Source organism: Urocitellus parryii, chromosome 8, assembly GCF_045843805.1.
Source record: "Urocitellus parryii isolate mUroPar1 chromosome 8, mUroPar1.hap1, whole genome shotgun sequence".
NCBI lineage: Eukaryota > Metazoa > Chordata > Mammalia > Rodentia > Sciuridae > Urocitellus > Urocitellus parryii.
Window position 1 is genome coordinate 33,633,674 of NC_135538.1, and position 24,790 is coordinate 33,658,463.

The window sequence follows — 24,790 nt, forward strand, 5'->3', positions numbered from 1 at the left end:
GGCATCTAACAGAAACATCCATCCTCCCTTACACTTGGAATGGCTGCCTTGGCGTCACAGCAGTTGGCATCAGAACCTCAGTGAGGGTTTAACTAAAACTGAGATTTTCTCCTGTGCATACAAACGACTGTACAGATTAGACCTAGATTCCCAAGAGCAGGAATATTTCAAAATTCCACAGCACCTAATTCATATGTGGCAGCCCAGCAACAAAAAGGAGGGGAGGCTTTGCGAAGCCAGGGAATGCTTGGTTAGCGAAATGACTTTCTCTAATCTTCCACACCAAGCCCTCAGGCCCAGAAAACCTCAGGAGGAAAAACAAAGTTCCCCAAGACTACTAATTAACTTTGGTAATCTTTTAGAACTCTGGCTCTAAAACTAATTTTATTCTGCTTGGTGTGATAGTTTTGCAAAGTAAATAGATGTATTTAGACTTGTAGTCTGATATTTTATGTTAGCTCATCTGCCCACCTGCTTAATAAGGTACAGAGGCTGTGTAGTGTGACTGGCAAAACTGTATTAGTGTTAAAACTTCAAATCAGATTGATGGTAGCAATTCCTACAACCTGTTCCATGTAAATTTCAGAGTGAAAACATGGGCCCTGCAACTAAGAAGTCATTTTAATAGCTTATAATAAATATAATGAACTAAATTTTTTTTCATTAGATTACTTTAGCAGTGGGCCTTTGTCTTATACAAGGAAATACAAGCATTTAGCAGGCATTTTCAATATGCTTCATTGTTCCTGTGTTTATATCTACACAAGTTTAAACATGGGAGTGTAAAACATTGATTTTTAATAAAGATAGCACCTAATTTAGAACACAATTAACAAGCAGCTGTAGGACAGACCTCATGCGAATTAGACTATGTAGGATGGATGCCTAGTGTTTTCTAATTGATAATACATTGTGAATCATTACTCCGGGGAAGGATGTTTACATTCAATGGCATTTTCTAAAGCCCCGCATACAGAAGTCTTGCAGGAGCTTGTTAAACATGAGGATGAGAACTTCTCATCCTGGGTTGAGAACTTCCTTTTCCTGACAGTATCTCTGGAAGCAGTGCCTGAAATCCACATTTTTAAAACAGCACTCTGGATAATGCAGGTGCAATTCTAAGTTTGAGACCCATGTTTTTTTTTAAGACACAGAAAGAAATACACATATTCTTTTACTCAGCTTGTGGACTTGTAGAATCGTTATCAGTCACCAGGAAAAGCTACCATCCGATGCCAGGGACAGAGATGGCTGCTGCCATGGAGTGAGGCCATCACCTTCTGGAAAGCCCCAGCTCAGCACAGGTGTTCCTTACACTTCAGACAGATGAATGGGTGAGTGGGAAAAAAATGTTTCTACCTGGACAGGCACTAGGAAATGCTCATGAGTCTCTGCAGGCAGAGTCTAAGCACTCAGCAGGGAGAAGAGTCAAGCAGGGAGCTGTGGAATGTAGGGCAGAGCTTCCCTGGGTGCAGAAGCACTAGGATATTGATCCCTGCAGGCCTCCATAACCGTCTCAGGCTCATCCATGTCCTTGTTATTCCTTACAAATGCTGTTACTTCTCTAGTATCATTATCCGTGTGGCTGGGATGGTAAACAATAACAGACAGGAAAGTATCAACCTCATTTATTTAAAAAAAAATGTAGATATGTATTTGGGGGAATTTATCTTATTTAATAACTACTCCTTAGATATCTGGTATGGTGATCTTACAAAGTTGGAAATGTAGGAGTTTTAAGTGAACAAAAAGAAAGTATAGAGCTACTGCCTATTAGGCTATATGACAGGCATGTCTCCTTTGAAGACGGACAGATGAGTCAAGGTCACCATTACATGTTGAGGGATGCATGGCAATATGCTCAGGGCTGAAGCTAATTCAGAGTGAGATAGGACGCAGTCTCTGCCTTTATGGAGTGTATCATTAAGCACAGTACACAAACACTTTAATAGAATCAGGATGTGTGATATGAGAGCATGACAGAAGGGCAGAACTGGCAGTCTGGAGGATCAGAAGAAGCTTCCCCGAGGAAGGGACAGTTAATGCAAAACAAAAGATGAGAGATTTGCCAGAAGACACACAGAGGTTTGGGGTAGAGAGAAAAGGATGGTTGAGGACCAGGATGCATGAAGCATTGGTTAAATAAAAGGGCCTGGTGGGGGCAAGGCTGAGAAATTCAGCAGGGGCTAGTTGAAACAGGACTTTGTAGGCCACATGAAGTAGGGTCATAATCCTTAGTGTAATGGTAAGACACTGAAAAATTTTAAGCAGAGGGATACACTCAAATGAATTTTTAGATGCAAATTCCAAGTTTCTTTCCTAGAAAATTCTGGTGATCTAGGAAAGGTTCCCAAATTTGAATTTTAAAGACATTGCGGGAATCTGACATGAAGCTTACTTTAGGAATTACTATTATGGAACATCAGTAATTCCTGTGGGCTTATGCGAGTAAGTAGTACTTAAAATAATTCTACAGTGTGTACAGAATACACACGTTCAATTGTTCATTTATTCTTGGTCATATTATATCAGCCTTGGACCAAAAGCAACACCAGCGTATCACTCATTCTAGGGGCTGTTTGGCATGTGGAACGGGTGAATGGGACGTGGGATGGTACAGCACTTGCTATCAGCACCCTGTCCACCCACTGCCACTTCAGCACATGCTGAGGGCCATTGCCAAGTAGGAATGACGAATCGAAATTTCCTTGCTAGTGTACCCCATGTTAAATGGACTTGCCTTGGAAATCCGCTGTGACATTGCATGTGTATTTGAGAAAGGTGACCCTGCTCAAGGACCAGGGTGGATCCAGGTTTAGGGAGTATCCTGCAGGTTTTAGGAAGTATCTCGCTCCTTGGGTTTAGGGCGTTCCCCGTTTAAGACAAATTTAAGGCGTTCCCGGTTTAAGACTATCTGGGTTTAGGGAAGTTCCAGGTTTAAGGTTATTGCTGCTGGGAATAGGGCGTTCCTGCTGCCTGAGTTCCCGTTGAGTTCTCTTGGAATTCAGAAAGTATTTTGGGACGTGAATTGTGCGGGCAGAACTGGGATTTCCCCAGAACGTGTTTGTACAGGGCCGGTGTGAGTTCGGGAATAAAGAATTGCTGTTTGAATCTACAAGGTGTGAGTGGCTTGTGATTCTGTGCCCAGCCAAGACTGCGGCAAGCACACATGGGGCTGATGTCCCCTATGCCACCTGCACTGCTTTCCTGCAGGATTCCAGGGGCAATGGCTGCTTTGGCTGCCATGCAGCAAGGCAGATGTGCTGAGGAATGCCATGTGCAGCCTCACTGTGGTGCAACAGAAGTGGTGTTGGCACAGTTCAGCTCCCTCATCCCTTTACTGGGCTAGTTCTGAGATGTGCGGTTTGGACAGCATCTCAGAGTTTTCCCAGATCTGTGCTCCTGCTGCCCACGGTGGCAACCAGTATGACAACTATGTTTCTTCTGGTTTCCTTTCCTTCCTTGTCCCCTTCTTCACTCCCTGACTCATGTTTTCTTCACATCCCAAGGAAACCACCTGCAACCACCTCCTGGTCTCAGGATTTACTTCTAGGGGTCAAAACTGTCTCTTGCTGTCACAAAGTACATTAAAGAAAAGACTGGCAACTGCATTTTAGCAAATTATTAGGAATGCTGCAAAGAAAATCTGCTAAAATCTGAGTGGAAAATTATATCCAGGCAAGGAATAATTACAGGAAAAAAAAAAGAAAAGATAATTTGATATTACATGAACCATCTTATTTAAGCCATCTCTCCAAAGCATAACCCAGGAATATAAAAGAAATTGGCCAGCCATGCTTTTGTTCCTAAGGAACAAAAGAAAAACAGATTGAGCTCTCCCAATCCAAATTTCTAAAATCTCTAAAACCTGAAACTTCTTGAGCAATTTTAGAGAATTTCATAGTAGGGATGCTCAACTGGTAAAGTCCATGCAAATATGCTTAAATTTGAAACACTTCAGATCCCAAGCATTTTGGATAAGGGATACTCACTTGTATCATGAAACAAATTGTAAACTATTCCTTTTTCAACCTCATTAATAAAAACTAACATTTATGCTGCACCAAGTGGCACATGCCTATTGTCCCAGCAGTTCAGGAGGCTGAGGCAGGAAAATCTTAAGTTCAAAGCCAGCCTCAACAACTTAGCAAGGCCCTGTCTAAAAAAAAAAAAAAATATATATATATATATATATATATATATATATACACACACACACACACACACACACACACACACACACACACACATACATATAAAGGGCTGGGGATGGGGCTTAGTGGTAAAGCACTCCAGAGTTCAATCCCCAGTACAAACAAACAAACAAACAAAAAATAAAACAAAAAACCCACTAACATTGATAAAGGGCTTTTTTACTCATTAATCAAATTATAAGAGCTTTATATTATATTTAAACTTTCCATCTCACAAACTCTGAGGTTAATAACACGTAAAGAGCAATTTGTCTTCTCCTAAGAAGTAGGGAAGCCAAGATTTAACTAAGTAGTACCATATGCCTTGAATCACCAAGTTATACTCCTTTTCTATGAAGAAAAGTACAACGACAACATAAAACACTATGATGTGCTCTTACAGTGCTGGATCTAAACTATTTATTGGTTTGCACCTTGGATATGAATCAGAAATATTTAATATTTTTTCTTTTATTAGTGCATTATGATTATGCCAATAGTGAAAATTGTTGATACATACTTGTACATGCACACAGTATAATTTGGTCAGTTGTGTTCCCCAACACTCTTTCCCTTTCCTTTCCTCCCCACTTCCCCTGGAGCCTTTCCTGAACTTTACTGATTTCCCTTCTATTTTCATGAAATTTGCCCCTACCTTTCCTTTTTCCTCTCTAGCTTCTACAAATGAGAGAAAACATATGACCCTTAACTTTCTGAGTTTGATTTATTTTGCTCAACATAATGTCTCCAGTTTTTTCCATTTTCCTGCAAATGACATAATTTTATTTTTCTTTATAGTCGAATAAAACCCCATGGTGCATATAAATATGTGCCATTTATACACACACACCCCTCATATGTGTTCATATATGTCACATTACATATTTCACATTATGTATATCACATCAACTATACCAAATTATATATGCACATATATATGTATATATACAAATACTACACCATACTTTCTTTATCCATTCATCCATTAATGGACACTTAGGCTGATTCCATAGTTTTGGCTATTGTGAATTGTGCTACTATAAACATGATATGCATGTACTGCTACAGTATGCTCAAAATTCTTTAGGATAAATATTGATGAATGGTATAACCGGGTCATTCTGAGATTCTACTCCTAGTCTTTTGGGGAAACTCCATACTCATTTCCATCATGGTTTTACTAATTTACAATCTTACTGACAGTGTATATGTCCCTTTCCCCACACACACTTTCCAGCATTATTTGTATTCTTGATGGCTGCCATTCTGACTGGAGTGAGATGAAATCTCATTATAGTTTTTGATTTGCAGAGAAATATCTAAGCTTAAAAGCTACATTTAGAGATTAGATAGTCAAGCTTGGAGCCTAATGGCAGGAAGCTAAGTGTTAACATCAGACAAGGAAAAAAAACCTGACAAAGTTTAGTAACATCAACTTTTTAGGGTCCCTTGGGTTTGTACATCTTAAGCTATTATCAGGAGCTGGGGCAATGCCTGTAGTCCCAGCAACTCAGAAAGCTGAGGCAGGAGGGTTGCATGTTCAAGGCCAGCTTTGACAACTTGGTGAGACCCTGTTTCAAAATGAAAAATAAACAGGGCTGGGATGTAGTTCAGTGGTAGAGCACCCCTGGGTTCTATACCCAGCATCACTAAATAAATAAATGGGAAAGCACTGAACAGAAAAGGATTGCATCACTGATAGTATTTACTCAGGGAAATAACATTTGAGAAAAATATCTAGAAGAAATGAGAACCATCATTGTATAATACCTAGTATAGCATCAAAAATACTCAATAAATATTTTTTAATCTACCAATAATAATTTACTTTCAGGAAAGTTTAACTTTTCCACCAGGAATTATAGAAGCTCTTAATCAATATGAGGTTACTTACTTCCTCTAGGCTTTAAGTGATTAAATACTTTTTAATTAAGCAAAAAATTGGTAATGCTATGTGCATTCCTGAATATGTTCCAAATAATCTTATTTAATGTATAAATATAATGTACCAGTTAAAAACAAAACAAAACAAAATAATAAATAGAAGACCAATAGAGCAGAGGAAGAGGATTGTGAGGGGAGGTGAGAAAAGAAACAGGAAGCACTGGGGAATGACATGGAGCAAATTATGTTATGTCCATTTGTGGAAAAGTCACAATAAACCAATATCATGCATAATTATAAGGCACTAATAAAAACATAATGAAATATAAACTTTTTTTTCAAATTGATCATCTTTGTCATTTTTTAAAATTCTAACTTCTTGTTATACTACTGATTTGCCCTAGGTGGACCTTTCTTATTGTTTCTTGGTTAGGTGGAAAAAAATGAGAAGCAAAGTAGAATTCCATAAAAAAACTAGCTACAATGTCTGTGAGGTAGTTTTTTTTTTTCCTGTATATTAAAACTGCAGCTTTCACCAAAGTCAATGCAAAAAGTGAATTGAGAAGATGCAATTAAAGCAAGTGAGCACATGTGAACCCTCAAGAACAAGGCTCCAAGGCTCTCTACAGAAAAGGATCAAATCCTATGACCAGCAGAGTCCTGCCCCTATTTCTCCTCTCTCACTTGACATCAGGTCACTGCTGCTCTGTCATTGTCCCTCCACAAGTTAGAAAGGGACACATCTGCCATTTTCATCATAATGGAATAAGACACTTGAAAACTATTAAAACATACACACAAATCAAAGTAAAACATTACTAGTTAAGATCTTCCTGAAAAGAAGGAAATGCACTAGGAAAGAAATGGAAGACCATTTCTTTACCTACTAAAGACAGTGTTTCCAGCCTTGGGCTACACACTGAAATTAGTTTTTTTTTTTTTTTTTTTTTCAAATGGAGGTCAGTCCAGCCTTGAACTCCTGAGCTCAAGCCATCTCCATCTCCCAAGTCCCTGAATTTACAAGTATGAGCCACCATAGCCAGATTTGTGTTAAGGTTAAGAAGAAAACAAGAAGAAGTAGAGGAAAGACTCTTTGATCTCTTGGGAAATTGTGAGTCAGGATGGAAGAGGGGGAGCTGTCAAGCACTGAATCCTACCATCATTTCATAGATGAAGTGCCTTTTCAACAATGCACGAGAATGCATTACCACAGAACACAAAATGTCCTAGACAGGCAACCTCTTCAATAAGAGTGCCTCCCAACAGCACAAATATCATCATTTTAATTACCTGATTTCAGGAGATGAAGAGCTCTCATTTGTGTCTGTCCTTTTATTTCTTGGAAATGATGGGCTAGCTGGAGGCATCTCACCACTTAAGCGGTCTGGGAAAATTCGGTCTTTATTCAAATTGATTTCTGAATAGGGACAGTTGGCAGCACTAACAGATTAAAAGAAAAAGAAAAGAACATTTCCATTAGACCATACTTACTTCTTTCAATTAAATGACAGGCTACAGAGTATAAAATTCTAAAACTGATCTGGGTATGTTACGTATATTTATATATGTTTATACGAATGATCAAACCTATTGTATGAAATACTGTATCTTTAAAACATAATTTAGGTAAAGTCTGATAGACAACATGCCTTTGCATAGATTCTTAAGAAGCAATTTGCTGCAATCTTTAAAACTAAGCAATGGTCATTGAAAATTTTCCTTTGTATTGTTCAAGGGTAAAACGCTGTGCAAATCTCCGAGAAGAAAATGCTTAAAGACATCACAGGAGGGCTCCTGAGAGAAGGAGAGACTAATCTGGTCAATGGGGCACATCTGCTTCCTAAGGGGATCCTCCAGGCTCCAGAGAGTCAAGAGCTACTAAATTTCCTTTGTAACAGTTGCTGCCTCCAAAGGAGGGAGGACCCCCTGTGGAACATTCCCATCCTCAGGTCTGCACCTAGAGCTAATGTATTAGAAAATACACACATATTCCTAATCCTATCCCTAATATGATAAGGGACCAGAAGCTGACTCGGACAACCACCCCTGTAGCTCCTTTCTCTTCCCTCTCTGTGCCTGCAGGTCAGCTCCGAGGTCTGAGGATGATGGCTCCTATTATCTAAGCAAAGGAAATCAAGGTCATTAATTGTTAATTTAGGTAGACACCTGTACTTGGGTCTCAGCATTCCAGTCTTCAAAACAAGTGAAGAACCCCAAACAAGTGAGAACCTGTATCTCACTGACCTCTCTAACTAACTGTCTACCTTGATTGTTTATAGGAAGCACCCCCAGACTCCACTCTGGGGTTCTGATGGAATTCAGGGCCTACAGAGACTCCTGATGCAAGAACAAGTACTCTGCCACTGGGCTACAGCCCCAGCCCCAGGAAATCTTCTTAAATCTGGAAATGATTTTTCTTTGGGTAAATTATATTCACGTCTTATGTGTTCTTTTCTTTAGTTTAGGTCATAGTGAGAATATTGATAATTACCCAGGGGAAATTTTAAACAATGCTTATTTACCTACCATCCACCAAGACGGTACACACTGATACACACTCCTGGGAAGAAAGAAGAGTTTTTCCTACTAGATAATTGTAATAATGGCTTATAAAATTTATCGCTAATATCCTGTAAAAAAAAATGCAACCTTTATATCATTTAACTACATGCTACTGTACACTGCTTAAGCAAAAGAAAAAAGTAAATAACACCTGATCATATGTTGATATACATTCACATAATGTTAACCCAGCAATAACAAAAGCAATAGCCAGTAATATTTATGGAGCATTTACTATCAATCAAGCATAGGGCTAAGTGCTTTTCATGCTACATTTTGCTTACTCTTCCCAACACACTATGAAGAAAGCATTTCATGAGATAAACTAGGGCTTAAAAAGTTCAGTAACTTCAGTCTTTAATTGTTCCAATATTTTTGTATGTATTTATCAAGCAAGTGTTTATCAAATGCTTATTATGTGCTAATTCAAGGCATTGGAAATATAATAGAAAATAAAAAGACTAGATCCTGATCTTATGGAGCCGATAGTCTATGGGGAGATGGGCAATGCAATCATCCAAATAAGTTAAAGAACTTCACACTGAATAAAGTAAAACAGTATGACATAAGAGAGGATGTGAGGTCTCCTGGGAGGAGCAGCATCTGGGCAGAGCCCTAATGGTCAGAAAGCAGATGCTCAGTCCACTCGTAGGGGAGACTGGTCCAGGATGTGGGACACAAAGCCAGAAGTGTTTGAGGGAGAGACAGACCAGCTTGGGCAGCATGTGAGAATGAGGCAAACCAGGAGATGCAGACAGGGTGAGGATCATGCAGGGCCCAGCAGTCTGCAGTAAAAATTTTTACTTTTGGTTTATTGGAAACCATGGAGAGCTTCAGGTAAGGGAATGATAGGGTTTAACTTTAAAAAAAAAAATCACTCAGGCTGCCTTGTGGCTAGATCTCAAGGGGGCAAAACTGGAGCAAGGTAAGAATTTAAGAGTAAAGACACGATGGAGATGTGCATATATGTGGCCGAAATGGAGGAAAAGTAAAAAGGACCACCATAGCATCTTCTGTGATCCCAACGTGACCTGTGAGTGAACAAGGGATGGTATGTAAAACAGCCTTTAGGTTTCTGGCTTGAAGAACTGGTGGTAACAGAAACACCACTTTTGTCCTTTTTTTGAGATAAGAATGACTAGGGATAAGTAGATCTGGGGCATACCAGGAATTAGCCATCCAAGCAGAAATACTACTTGTCCAAGGTCATATAGTAGTGAAGCAGCTCAGCCGAATGAGTGCTCTATTTTATTCATCTTACTGAGAAGAGGAATACAGAGGAAGGCTGAAGGATTAGGCTTGGGCAGAGAGCAGGGTGCACCAGCATAGTCCCTTGGAATGGTCTGCATAGGATGGGGCTCCTGGGCCCCAACACTCATGCCACTGACCACAGGCTCCCTGCCACGCCCCGACCTATTCCTCAATTTCATAGAGGTGCAGATGCTAACTCTGACTTGCCTTCATACCACTTCTCAAGATGAAAAACCTGGATGGCAACATCTAACTGGGATGGGAGGGGCTCCTTCCTTACAGACCCTTACAGGAGGTGGCACCTGCCTAACACTGATCCTGATTTTAGGCAGAATCCAAATGTCTACAAAATGCTTCTACTCAGATATCCTAAGTTACCTAATAAGAGATATGTTTAAGACCAAAATTTATCATCTCTAGTAAATCCTGCTCCCTGTCCCCCATCCCTGAAGAGTAAAAACAGAACTAGCTCCTCCTGCTAACTCCTGTTCTCTTTTTCTTTCTTCTTTTTTGGTAACAGGGATTGAACCCAAGGGCACTTAACCACTGAGCTACATCCCTAGCCCTTTTTTATATTTAGAGACAGGATCTCACAGAGTTTCTTAGGGCCTCACTAAGGCTGGTTTGAGCTCACGATCCTCCTGCCTCAGCCTCCCAAGCCACTGGGATTACAGGCATCCACTACTGTATGGCTGGCCTATTCTCTTTTTCTGACAAAGGAAATACATTAACCTGCCTCAGATCTTAACCATCATTGATTCCTCTTATTTTATATGTTTATTGCAAATTTATCTACTTGGATTTTTCTGACAACAGAAGAGAAGAAAAAAAATTCAAAGACAATGTTTTTGTTTCTTTTGACAATATGCTGCTAATCCTAGAATAGCACAATCATCAAGTTTCACTTATTGTTAAGTTCACTTATTGTGGCTTTGCGATCAGTGAACAACAGTGTGTACGTTCACCTTGGAACGTGATGGGACACAAAGCAAATAAAAGAACATAGAGGTCCTGTTCACAGTCCCAACAACACAAAGACTGGCAGGATTCTTAGATGGTTGGGTCCCCAGCTAAACATCATAGGCACAGAGTAGATGACTTACATTACATGCTCTTCAGGGCAGGACTTCATATATTTATTGAATAAATGAAAGAAGAACAGATATTTCTTGATCACCTTTGTAAACTTGGGTAGCCAAGAGAAAAGCAGAAATGCTGGTCAGATGATGCTTACTATCTAAATCAATCTCTTTCTGTCTCTCTTTCTCTCTCTCCTTGGGACAACAGATTGCCAGAGCCCAGAAGGGAATCTCAAAATTCTCAATCCAAAGTAGGGAAAATAACCACAGGCTCTCAGCAGAAATTTACTAATGAGCAGGTAAACACCACCCACCCAGGGAGCCCTGTGATGATCAGCTATTGACTTTACACTGACCCTTTCACTTCTTTTGAGCCCTGAGAAAAATAAAAAATGCTTGCACACCATCCATTCTGCCGCTCCTGTGGGGCGGAGAAGGATGCCACTGGCTACTGAAGCAGGAGGTGATGAAGAAAGGGGATGCCACAAAACACAAGCAGCCACAGCCCTAAAGGGATGGCATGCTGTGCAAGAGAGCAGGCAGCCTGGTTCTAAACGCTCTCTGCTGCTCTGTCCTCCACTCAGTAAGGATCAAGCACAACTTTCCAGGCTATTTCTTTATCATCCTCAGTAAACTGTGACCTCTCTGGGCACCTTACCAGGCTAGGTGCTCTATGTGTCTTACCAAATTCATCTCTCACAACCCTAGGAAGTAGTTCCTACTACAATACTCATTTTAGTAGATGCAGAAACTAAGGCTTGGACAGGGCAACTGGGAAGTGTCACTCAAATAGTTCTTGGTGGAGTTTGACCAGGAGCTCTGGCTGTCTCTTAACTGCTGTGCCATATGGGTAAAGAGTGCATGGGAATGTTGAACAATTTTCTTATTCCTAATCCATGACAATGAAATGGATGTGAAAGTACCATCTTGTAAGCATGAAGCTGCCACCTGTTCTCTAGACGTACGCAGCTCAAACGTACCACACACTTACTAAGTACCAGGTACTGTTCCAAGTACTTTATCACATCCTCCTGGTAGTCAGATACTACTGTCACCCATTTTACAAATAAGGACACTGATAGAGAAAGGTGAAGCGCTGGCTCAAGGTCAAGGAACTTTGTAAAATAATTCTTACCTGATGCCTTTCAAGGCAAGCCAACACACAGACATATGCCAAGTATTTCAGTACCTCACCCATCCACACTGACTCCCCCTTAGGATAAGAACTATACTGCAATTCATAAATAATCATGTTTTCAAGGAATTGAGGTCACTCCTATGTCTCCTGCTTAAAGGAACACAAGAGATTTGTGATTTTTTTTAATCATATTAGAAATGCTGAGTATTCTGTTTACTATTTCTTCTGTAATGTATAAATATAAGTTATTTTTTAAATTGTACCTGAACTTTGAAAAGTCACTAGTGCTGATACAAAGAGTTACATTCTTATAATACATGTAATAATTTGTAGTTTTTCACGTATTAAGCTTCTAGTGACAAAACCTTAGTAAGGTTTCATTCTATAAACAATGTATGTGTATTCCATTACACAATTCTTCAGAGCAGAGGAATAGAACATAGGATTACACTGTTCTCTCTTTTAAGGATTCTATTAGGCTGCATGTGGCTCCATTAGCAAATAATTCCATATCAGCCATTTAGACAAATACTTGCCTAATGGTCCCTCTCAGGGGGGCTATTTTTTCTAGGTAACACTGGTCTGCTCATTAGGTAAGGTGAAGGGAGCACCTGAACTCACTACTTTCAACTGCCATTTTAAAAACTTTATAACTGGAAGCATATTTATTTAAATAATCAGGCAAGATCTCCAGTTTAAATGTTCCTATGATCATTCTCACACTCTGTCCTGACAAAAAACACAAGACAGGCTCTCTCAGGAAAGCCAACATACAGACATATGCAGAGACGCAGATGCCCATCAGGGCTGGGGTGAATCCTGCTTCTTCTGACACTCTTCCTGGGCACACACCTAGGCATCGAACCTCAGCCTCCCATCTATAAGATGGTACCCAATTCACAGACTTGAGGAGCATATTAAATAGGTCAAATGTGTGAGTCCTTGGAATAGTGTGTGGGAAATTTCTGCTACATCCTACCAAATTACTGCTATTAATGCTGCTTTACTAGGGGGTTAGAATTAAGCAATATGGTGAGAAATATCCCTAGAAAACATGGTACCCCACAAATGACACTTTCACTGATCATTTTTATTCCTAAAAAAAGGTCACATTCTCAAACTTCATTACTGAGATGCATGTTCTGTTTCTAACACTTCTTGGATCAAATTCAATTTATAATCTTCAGAGATGATAGCAACAAATGCTAGTCAAAACACAGCCTTTTCGTTATGTGTGCATAAAACGGACTATCTTCATGCTAAAAGAGCATCTTTCCTTGTTATCTAAGCAAAGAATGTGTGTTTTGATTTATGCTGTTTCTCAGTAAATTAATCCAGAGAGAATTTTCTCATTATGTTCTCCTAAACGCAGCACTCTTTGCAAGGACAAAAATAACTGCCAGTGAAATGAACCTTTCAAAGAATATCCATGATGCAGCAAGCTATTCCATGAGCCTACTAAAGAAATGAAAAGCAGGCTGGCCTTTTAAGGATTAATATCCTGCCAGAATAAAGAACACTGGGAGTCGAAAATAGGACAGCCTAGTCAGGGATCCTAAGAAAACCCGGTCCAAAGGCTGAGAAGAGCAGAGGGCACTTGGGCAGAAGGTGGAGCCTCCCACCCATTCTGTGAACTGCATTCCTCTGTCCAGAGGCCCTTGACCACCAAAGATCAAATAAAAATTCAATGGCATCCCAACAGCACACTGTCAGTGTTCACCTGTATTTTGAATTTCTTTATTCTTTTCCTTCACATTTGCGCAATTTGCCTTTAGTCCAGTGAATGTCATGGGATTGTATAGTGCTAAGGTAAATGTGACAAAGCTTCAACATTAATTATTGTTTTGTATCTTATATTTTAATTAAATTGTGTATAGCTATCTAGTTCCATCAGTACATGAGTCTTTGAAGGCTAGGTAGATGATGATTCATGGAGTAGTGCCTTGAAAAGCAGCCAGGGGGAGTGGTAAAGAATACAGAGCCTCAAGCTATACAATGCTCCCATCAAACCAGCTGTAAGGCGAGTTATGAAATCTCTCTAGTGTCTCAGTGGTCTCACCAAATCTTGTGGGAAAGTAACAGCTCTGATATCATCGGGTTGTTCTGAAAGCTATCCAATACATGTAGAACAATTAGGGCAATCCCTTGCACAGAGTAAATAAATGGTCGATATGTATTCATTGTTCTATTGGCTGCTCACAAAAAAATTTACTAAATGTACAATGGCAAATTAGCATGCTCATGAATTGTTTCTGGTATTTACACTTATATAAATGCCTGAAAAATTCAGCTGCTTTCACTAGGCAATATTTAATAACTTCCAAGATGTAGTATTTTAAACTCAGTTTAAATTAATCCAGTAAATTAATCCAAAAAAAGGATTGCTAAATGGATACTTGCAAATGGAATCATCATCCTCTGTTCAGATTTTTTATTCTGGGACATACTGATCCTCATAAGAAATGGGGAAGAGTATTGCAAAAAGAAGATAAGCATGATTAGAGGTCACAGAGATGAAAGAAAGAGGAAACTATACCCAGGAGAAAATAATTATACCAATCTTTCAATTCCTATTAATACTTGGAGGATTAGGTAGAAAATTTTCAGAATTTTTAAAGACCTAGATTTACAACCTATATAAACTTGGAGAACTAGATAAATAAGAAATAACTTGTCATAGTAGGTATTTCAAATAACATGAGTTTGTAACACACTGACAAATTATTATTTTAATACACACCAAATGGATGATGTTTTTGTTCCTTGGAAAGTTCCAGTTAAATCACAAGAATTTATTGGTATTTTACTAATATTTTCAGAATATCTACAAAGATCACCAAATCAACTAAACAATAACATTAAATTTAAATGCAGAGATTAGTTTCCTTTTAGTTATGAGCAAGAGAAAAATATTGAAAAACACTTCTCAACTCCACTTTCTCATGTTTGATTATATTTGTGCTTTTTTGTGATCTTCACTGATAATCCACAACATTCTAACTTCTCATTATTCAAACTATTAAGTCACCCAATCACATAATATTCTACCAAATATTTTCAACAAGGCCCCTTCTCATTACTAATGACAAACTTAAAATAACTAGAAGCCACCCATCTATAAAACAAGGCAGAATGCCACAAAAAGCCAAATAGCTGGAGTAAATCTATTTTAAACAATGAATGCATTTTTCTCCCAGCAAGATTTAACTTCAGATATATGCTTCAATTTTACACAGTCACCATGGTAACCATGTTTCTTATAGAATCTAAATTTAAAATTAGTTCACATCTATTAGAATGAAATCATTACACACACACACACACACACACACACACACACACACACACAGAACAGGAAGCCATCATATGACCATTTAAGCATTTGTCATGTGAAGGGCTGGGGTAGTGACTCAGTAGTAGAGCACTCACCATATGTGAGGCACTGGGTTCAATCCTTAGCACCGCAGAAAAATAAGTAAATAAAATAAATAAATAAAAATAAAGGTATTATGTCCACCTACAACTACCGAGAGAGAGAGAGAGAAAGAGAGAGAGAGAGAGAGAGGAGAGAGAGAGAGAGAAAGAAAATAAGTGTCACGTGAGCAGTAGTGTATGCTGAGCACTTACCTGTGAGGGCCCAGGTGTCTGGCTCTCTTAAAATGGCCAATCCCTTTACATCCTGGGGTTGAGCATCCACCATGTTCTGAAGCTTCCATTAACTCTAATGGGCCTTAAAATAAAATTAAAAGAAAAAGAAAGTGGGACAAAAAGTTAAGCAGACATCGGTAAGAATTAAATGTTTAGGATCAGAAAAGGGGAAGAAAAAAGTCCTTAAAAATTCAATTTTTGAATCAACATATACAAACAGAAAAACAAGCAGATTCTATAAAAGTTAAAACCATATTAAAAATCTCTATTTTTATGGAGTTTTCTCACTGACTTCATTCACAACATATACAAACTTGTAGAACTGGATAAATAAGAAATAACTTATAGGTGATTCAAATAACATGAGTTTGCAATTTGCCTTTAGTCCACATGATTTATCTTTCTTTCTTCAATAGTGAAATGGTAAACTCTGATCTCTCTCAGAATTCCATTAATTACATAAGATAAATCTTAATGAGAAAATTTTAAGCAATATTTATCAAGTAGATAATATAATTTACCTATACTCACACACTGTGAAAACTTCAAACACTATGTAACAATACAGGATAAGGATTACAAACCCCCTTTCTGGCTCTTCTCTGTATTCTGACCTTTCATCTGGGCCACATAGGGGAAGCTTTACCCTCCCTAATGTGCCTCTAAACATTCAGATTCAATCTATATGTGTATATGCACACGTATCAAGTTTCTGGTTTTGTTTTGCCATATAAAAGGTACAATATAGATGTGTACTGCTCAGAAACACTCTCCTTTGGTTTTTAAGTTGTCTTATAAATCTTCCCGTGGCAATATTGACATTCTTCATGACTTATAAATTGCCCATAAGCAGTTTATAAGCAGTAACCAAAAGTAAAGTAAATAAAGAACATTGATATTTTTTTAAAAAACCTGACTATAGTATATCATATTTCCTATGTTTTTTCTAAAAGTTATTTATCCTCCTCCAAAACTGAGACCATGATATGTTAAATACTCTGTTCATCTGTTTTTAAAAACTGAATTAAACTGAAATGTTTATTGACATAAATGTAGATTCCCATGTAGTCGTAAGTAATAATACAGAGGAAGATCTCATTTACACTGCCCAGTTTCTTTTGGTAATATTTTGCAAAACTATAAGGTCTACATTAGGGTTGTACATTAAATTTAGATACTCTGACACACTGTCTTTCAAAAAGTTAGTGTGTGTGTTGTGTGTGTGTGTGTGTGTGTGTGTGTGTACTGCATTGTATATATTTTGTTGTGTTGTTGTAGGGTTTTTTGTTTGTTTATTTTGGGCAGTACTAGGTATTGAACCCAGGGGCACTCCGTCACCAAGGTACACCCCTAGCTCTTCTGATTTTGAGATAGGGTCTCAGAAAGTTGCTGAGGCTGGCTCTGAACTGAGATTCTCCTGCCTCAACTTCCCAACTCATGAGGATCACAAAGCACTAATTTTAGAAAGCAATGCTTATTTTTTAATAAAAGTAAAGGAATATCTATATACTTTTCCAGGCACTATTTTTTTTCCTTTATGTTTTTGACTATGATAATTAAAAATCTAATAAAAAAGGATTATGTAGTGTAGAAATATTCAGTAGAGATAAAAAGAGAAGGGGAAAGGGATTTTAAAAAATTACACATGCTACAAAAGCAAATGGAAATATTTGTTCAAGTTATCCTGTGTCTCTTACTCAAGGGAGGCTGAAGAGGATGTCCAGTTTTGGAACACCAGCCTACAGGGTGAATGTCAGGAGAATCTGCATCTATCCAGTAGTCATAGCATCCATTCCAGCCATCAAAGTGAACCTATAGAACAGAACAGGACATTAATGGTCACAAAAATTCCTACGGTAGAAGTTCTGCCCATAGCATAACTTTACATACACTCTCCTAACTTACAAATTCATACCGTGAGACCAAAGGCCCTTTAAATACCTTCAACATAGTATCTAAGCAAAAAATGCCAAAGGCTTCTGAACATCAGTTCTACAGGTGTACTATGCATATCTTTCAACATTATAAGTAACGTGAGTACAGCAAGTATTACAGTATCTTCCTGTGCTCCACATCGAACACCCAATAAATATTGCTGAAACAACTAAAAAAAACAGGGAAGAAAACAAGGGGAGACAGAAAGGAAGAGTGTAGAGGAAGACCTTCCAAATAGATGTTAACTAAGGATTTTACAAAAGAATTCAATTCCCTCCTGCAAATATATCCAAATATATACAAAATACCTCTCCACTAAATGCATTTTTAAATATCTTTTTTTTTTCCTTGTAAATCAGTACAATATCTCTCAAAGATACAAAGAAGTCAGTGTTGTCAACTTTATTGGTCACCATGTAAAAGGGCAGCTGGCCTTTCAGTCAATGTCACTAGGAATGAGTTACATCTTTTAGGTAGCATATATTTTTTTGATCTTTTAAAATGAGAGAAAATACTGAAATGCCTTATATATTTTACCTTTTCCCCCCAGTGATTTCTTTTTTAAAGTCTACAGATCTCTAACTCCTTCTAAGGCAATATATGCCAAATGGATTAAAAATTCAAATTAAAAATCCAAAATTAAAAGCTGAACAACAAATATTGTAGAAGATTGCATGAGTGAATTTACTTGTAATCATGACAAGTCACCAAACTCAAACCCATTAAAAAATAAAGACTGATCAATCTGACTAAGTAAGAGATGTAAAGCTTCAGAGTGGCAAATACAACCACAACAAGACCCACAAGAAACTTGAAAAACACACAAATTACCCAGGTGATCAAGTACCTTCTTCCTTAATCTTTATTAAACCATATATCAATATAAAAAATTAAAACTCCCAACAGAAATATGATAGACAGAAATAGCTCATTATCAAGAAAATAAATATAAGTGGTTGGTAAACAAATGAAGAGATAATTTCACTTAAAACTAAAAAAAACCTACAAATTAAAGCCACAAGATGCAATGCTTCACCAGCTTGCCAAAACTAAAAATGCTCACATTTTGGTGACTCCTATTGCCGGTTAACTATGAGAATAAACGGGCACTCCCATAAGACTGCTGATAGGAGTGTTAACTGGTGAGACATTTCTTGAGAGATATTTGGCAAAAACAATCAACAAAAATACATCATCATTGACTTGATCATCTCAACAAAACAATTTGTAATAGAAAACAACTAGAAGTAACCCAATGATCCACTATCAGGAAACTGGCAAAATAAATTATGATATGTTCACAGGATAAATAGTATGCAATTATTAAAAGTACATACTTATGGACTCAAAATAATGTCCTCTGCAATGAATCCACTTTCTCAAGCTTAAATTACCCCCCACCCCCCACCCCCCCACCAGATTCAAAGCCTCAGAATTCCAAGCCTGGAAGAAATCACAGATAAGATCTTAACAAGGAAAAGAAACTCTTAAAGATTAATTACTTAGCTGACAGTCATATAGCTAGTTAGGAGGAAAAACTAGACCTAGAACTCAAGAATCAGAAATAAAATAATTCATCATTCACATACACCAAATATAAACAGCATTCTTAGTTAACTCAAAACCACCCTTTCCTCTGATCAAAAATAATAACATTAAGAATGACATTCATGATAATTTTCTGAAAACACAAATTTGTAACATCAATTCTACCAATAGGGCTGGGGATGTGGCTCAAGCGGTAGCGCGCTCGCCTGGCATGCGTGCGGCCCGGGTTCGATCCTCAGCACCACATACAAACAAAGATGTTGTGTCCGCCAAATACTAAAAAATAAATATCAAAATTCTCTCTCTCTCTCTCTCTCTCTTTAAAAAAATTCTTCCAATAAATGAGTAATCATAATTTATGACATTATAGTAAGTTTTAAGGATTCTAATTTTCAATTCATCAGAGTAGATCATCTTTGTTGTACTAAACATGAAACTCTAATTATTTTGATCTTGCCATCCCTAGATTCTTTCTTTTACATAGGAATCAGTGTTAACATAACTCACGCTCCCTTTATTGTAAACAACAAAATTTCAAAAAATTTAGTATCTGTCTTTTGTGAATGAGCTCCAATCTTCAACAAGATAAGTGACTCTCTACCCTGGATACACACCAGAATTATCTATGAATACTGGTGGGAAAAGAGAAGAGGGAGAAAAAGGCAGGGCCCACCCTGGAGGTTCTTACTGCACAGGTCTGGCTTGGGTTGTGTCCACCTGTGTGTCATTTACTAAACTTCTTAGTAACTTTGATGTGCATTAAGAATTGAGACCCAATGATACTAAGTAGGACATTACTGTATGGCAATATAGTCTCCAAAAATCTTAATAGCATCACAGATCAAAGGGTTTCTTTTTAATTTTCCTCAGGTATAAATACAAATAATGTTCATATTGAAGCTATTATATCTAGTGATACCATATCCTTTCCAAGTTTTCATCTGAACTGACATCTCAGTGTGGCAATTTAAAGGTGATCTAAGATTAATATACCTTAGACACTGAAGATAGATCTAATACCATCAACAAACTATGCTAGTAGACAATCTGAAGACTTTTAGAGGCTAAAATTTCATGTATAAAATTTAGTTTAGAAATCAAGAACAAATGCATTCAAAAATATACTATCAGATTTACATAAATATGCACAAAAATAAGTATTAATCTTAACATTCTAACTTTAGAAGCCTAAATTTAAAAAAACATTAGGTAAGTTTGTATAGTTTCATTTCATCTTTGAAAACTTTTAAGACTTCAGTCTGTAGCATATCAAGAGTTTTTTAACAAACAAAACCATCATGTTATAGAAACGTTTAGTAACCATTCTCCTTTTGCTGGGTACTACCCTGAAATAAAGCCAAAGGCCTAACAAGAACAAACAGAGAAACACAGAGTTATGTGTCTAGCAGAGAAAGACACATAAACATATCATATGACACATTTACAAATTTTACAAACACAAAAGAGAAATATAAAATTATTTGGACACTGTTCTATTGTAACAATCCTGAATTAAAAACAATTCAGCAACACTGTTGAATTTTATTATATTTCTAAGGGAAACAGAGTATTATTGATCAGAGCACAGAACAGATAATGTAACTGTTTAAAACTATAGTTTAGGAAACTGGATACATTTTTCACCTAGAAGTATAATTTAAACCCTTTAAATTGTATACAGTGACAATTTCAAGATTAAAAGTTATGTTTTTAGAAAGCACACTATTTCTTTAAAAACAAGAAAAGATTTGGCCAGCTTTTGTTCATGTGAAGGCAACTCAGTAAACACACTGAAGACCCAGGAACTTATCTCCGGTCTCTCCTGAAATTCAAGTTATACTTGAAAAGGCATCAACCCACAAGGACAAACTAGAAAGGAAAGCAGCTGATAGTTGGGAAATGACAATGATGATTCTGGGAGGAAAAAACAGGCCAAGGAGGTGCTGAACTACTTAGGGGAGTGGAGGACTGAAGAGGGGATCAGAACAGAGCTACTCCATTCCCCTGCAGAAGCTAAGGAGGACGTGGGCTGGATACCACAGGTGGGTGAAGAGAATGGTCTCAAAAAGGGCAAGACTGGTTTCCACTCTGAATATGGGACTGCTTAGAACTTTATATCTGCTCCTCCACTCCACCCAATTTGGCAAGGCCCTTTTCAGCCACCCTGCAAATGAGCAAAGGTTTGCTTTCTAGAGAAAAACCATCATGGGCATGTGATGAAGTGCAACATGGGTCGTCTCACCCAGCAGCAGGCAAGTTCAGCCTTCCCCCAGCTGCAGACCAGCAGAAACCATAGGCTCCAGATGCCAAAGGTGGGGATCTCTCTGGGAGAAGCCTGCCTCTTTGCTTTCCTATTCCATGGCGCAACCTACCAGTCAACCCAGGATTTCCCTGTATCAGTTACCTTAGGTACAGTGGTCCAAAATATTAAATGGTAAATTCAATATTTTTAAAAAGAGAAGGGGAGAGAGAGAAACCGCATTCACATAACTTCTATTGTGAGATCTTCTTAAAACTGTTCTATTTTTATTAGCAAGTAGTGTTAATAATCTCTTATGCTGTCCCTAATTCATAAAGTAAACTAACCACAAGTATATACATATGGGGGAAACTGTGTGTGGGGGGTGTCAGTACTATCTGTGCCTTGACCACCACTGGGGGGTCATAAACACGTCCACTCAGAGAGGAGGAGCAACTCTAAGTCTACCCATGAAAGCAGGCAATGTATGGTACCTCTTTCTTAATATGAACAGAATCAAGGATCACTAGACATTTGAGGAGAGCCAACGAAAGCAGACACCATGCTAATTAAGAACAAAATTTGCAGGAAATAAGCAAGGAACAGAAGAAAAACCACCACTTTTATCCTCAGATTAAAAAATAATACTAGGATAAGATATAAAAAGAGATACTATTTGAAAAAGAAGAGGACCAGAAAAAAAAAATCTTAATTTTTTTTTTTTTAAATCACAGGTGTAATTTAAAATGCAATAGGAGGTTTGGGAAATAGGCTTAGTATTCATAAGCACTTAGAATTAAAAAAATAAAGAGAGTAAGAGAGAAAGACTTGCAGAAGAAAGAAGGAAATAAGAGGGTCAACCCAGTGCAGTACCAGAATAGCAGGACTTCCAGAAAAAACAGAGAGAAGAGGAAGCTATCAAAACAACAATAGGAGAACATTTCCAGAAACTGAAGGACATGAAGCTCCATGGTGAAAATGCACAAGTACTCTGCCTGACAAAGGAAAAGACCCTTGCAACAAGGCATACTACCACAAAGCATCAGAACATCCGCCAGGCAAAGACGGACCTGAGAGCTTCCAGAGTCAAGAGGAACATCGCCCAAACAGGCAGAATCGGAATGGGCCTGGTTGTGCCGAAGCCCAATGCCATGTCTGAGAGAAAGGCAGAACTGTGTTCTTAACACCCCAGGGGGAACAGCTCTTTACCCACAACATCTCGCCTAGTCATGGTAAGAGTCAAACACAAAGCTGGCATGCTGGCATCTTCAGACATGCAAGGAGTCAAAAAATCCGCTTCGTATACCCCCTTTTCTTAGGAAGACACAAAAAGACATGCTTCAGCAAGATAAGTGTACACAAAGAGAATCAAAGTGCGTGACTAGACTTTGAGATTTTCAGGAAAATGAAATACAACTTAGTCATGTGTCAGCAAAGAGAAGTCCCAGGCTTAGACTATATCCACTCAAGAGGCGGCTGCTGAGCTGTGGGGAAAATATTTCAAGGAAAGAAAGAAAAGAAAAACACACTTGAGCTTCTGACTCCAAACACAAATATTGGAGCATTTGTTAAAAAATTCATGAGGAAGCGGAAGATTTAAAAAATAAAATAAACTATGAAGAGATTATCGGTGTTCAGAAAAACAAAAAGTCTTAAGAAAAGACAACTTGGCACAGTAGTACTAACTCATAATGAGAAGAGTGAAGGAGAAAAAGGAAAGAAAACCAAACCAATATTGTACTGCTGAAAGAATAAGGGAAAATAAGAATGGCTTAAGGTATAAATCCCATTGATGAGAGAATAAATTAGTATAACGACTATGGAAATCATTATGGAGGTTCCTCAAACGACTAGGCATGGAACCACCATATGACCCAGCCGTACCACTCTTGGATATTTATCCTAAAGAATTAAAGTAATCACACTGCAGTGATATGTGCATCCCCATGTTTAGAGTAGCACAACTCACAATAGCCAAACTTGGAACTGGCTTAGGTGTCTGTCCATCAAAGGATGAATGGATAAAGAAAATGGTGTGTGTGTGTGTGTGTGTGTGTGTGTGTGTGTGTGTGTGTGTTTTATTCAGCCATAAAGAAAAATGTAGTTATGTCATTTGCAGGAAATAATTGGAACTAGATAAGTGAAATAAGTCAAATTCAGAAGATGAAGGGTCATATGTTTTCGCTCTTATATGGAAGCTAGAGACGAAAATGGAAAACAAAGATGTGGGATCTCCTAAACATCAAAGAGAAATCAGTGGAGGAAAGGGATCAAAGGATGAGGACAGAAAGGGAGGGGGGAATGTTGTGGAGTGGTATTGGTCAGATAATTTTGTCATATGTGTTCATGTACGATTACATAACAACACATCCCATCAATATGTACAACTATAATGCACCAATAAAAAAGTGTGGTAAAAAAAATCTAAATCCTGAACTATCATAACAGGACGAAGCCTTACTTAAAACTGGTGAACTGAGAAATGCCAGGATATATGATATTTTAGAAAACTGTAGATAAAACATCATAAGCAACCACCAAGAGTGCTGAAAGTTCTTGCCTCTGGGGAGCCAGACTAGGGACTGGAATGGATGGAGAAGGACTGTATTAGGTTCTGTTACAAAAACATATGATAAGAAAACATTCTGAATGTTTTTCATCAAGATGGTCTGATAAAATATCAGATTTTGAAACTTTTTATTATAATAGCCCAAAGTGTGGAATATTATATATTGTTTAACTTAAACATTGAGATTTTTAAGACTTGATTTTATCTCTGAGAAACTTAAAATAATAAACCACACTAATGACTTAAGTATATTTTCCTCTTCTTTTTCTTCCTTTGCAAAAAAAAAAAAAAAAAAAAAAAGAATAAGCTTTCCTGTTGTATCACCTCTCATATTATTAGAAAAACTCCTACTGTTGAAACCTTTTATATTTTTACAACCTCCAGTGAATCTGGAAGTGAGTCACTGCCCCTGTTTACTGACCTTTAAAGGTGATGATACATACCAAGATATTTGTACAGTGTTCACCTTCAGCTGTGACATTCATTCCAGTAATTATGCAAAGGTTATCATCAACTGTACAGCTCACAGCCAGTTCTTTTGGGGGGTGTCAAGTACTGCCAAGGATATCGTTTTGGAGGAAGGATTCAGCTTCAAGTAAAAGGCTGGATTCTAGCCTAAACCTCTCCTGTTAACTGAGTCCTCTACTTGAGAGTGTTGAACGCCTCTGGGACAAAATTTCCTCATATGTAAAAATCAAAGAGTTAACCTAATTTTTTTTTTATTCTGAAACTAATATATGTTCC

At 37.8% G+C, this 24,790-nt stretch overlaps 1 protein-coding gene across 1 annotated transcript in view; it reads right to left on the reverse strand.

Annotated features, from left to right (window-relative positions):
• The window catches only part of L3mbtl3 (L3MBTL histone methyl-lysine binding protein 3), a 114,154-nt gene that overhangs the window by 18,791 nt on the left and 70,573 nt on the right, over window positions 1-24,790 (reverse strand). Inside the window, exons 17-19 of the mRNA XM_026380900.2 lie at window positions 17,453-17,567; window positions 15,735-15,837; window positions 7,368-7,517 (exon numbers count right to left, since the gene is read on the reverse strand). Coding sequence (XP_026236685.1) covers window positions 7,368-7,517; window positions 15,735-15,837; window positions 17,453-17,567 — 368 coding nt within the window. The remainder of the gene's footprint in view (window positions 1-7,367; window positions 7,518-15,734; window positions 15,838-17,452; window positions 17,568-24,790) is intronic.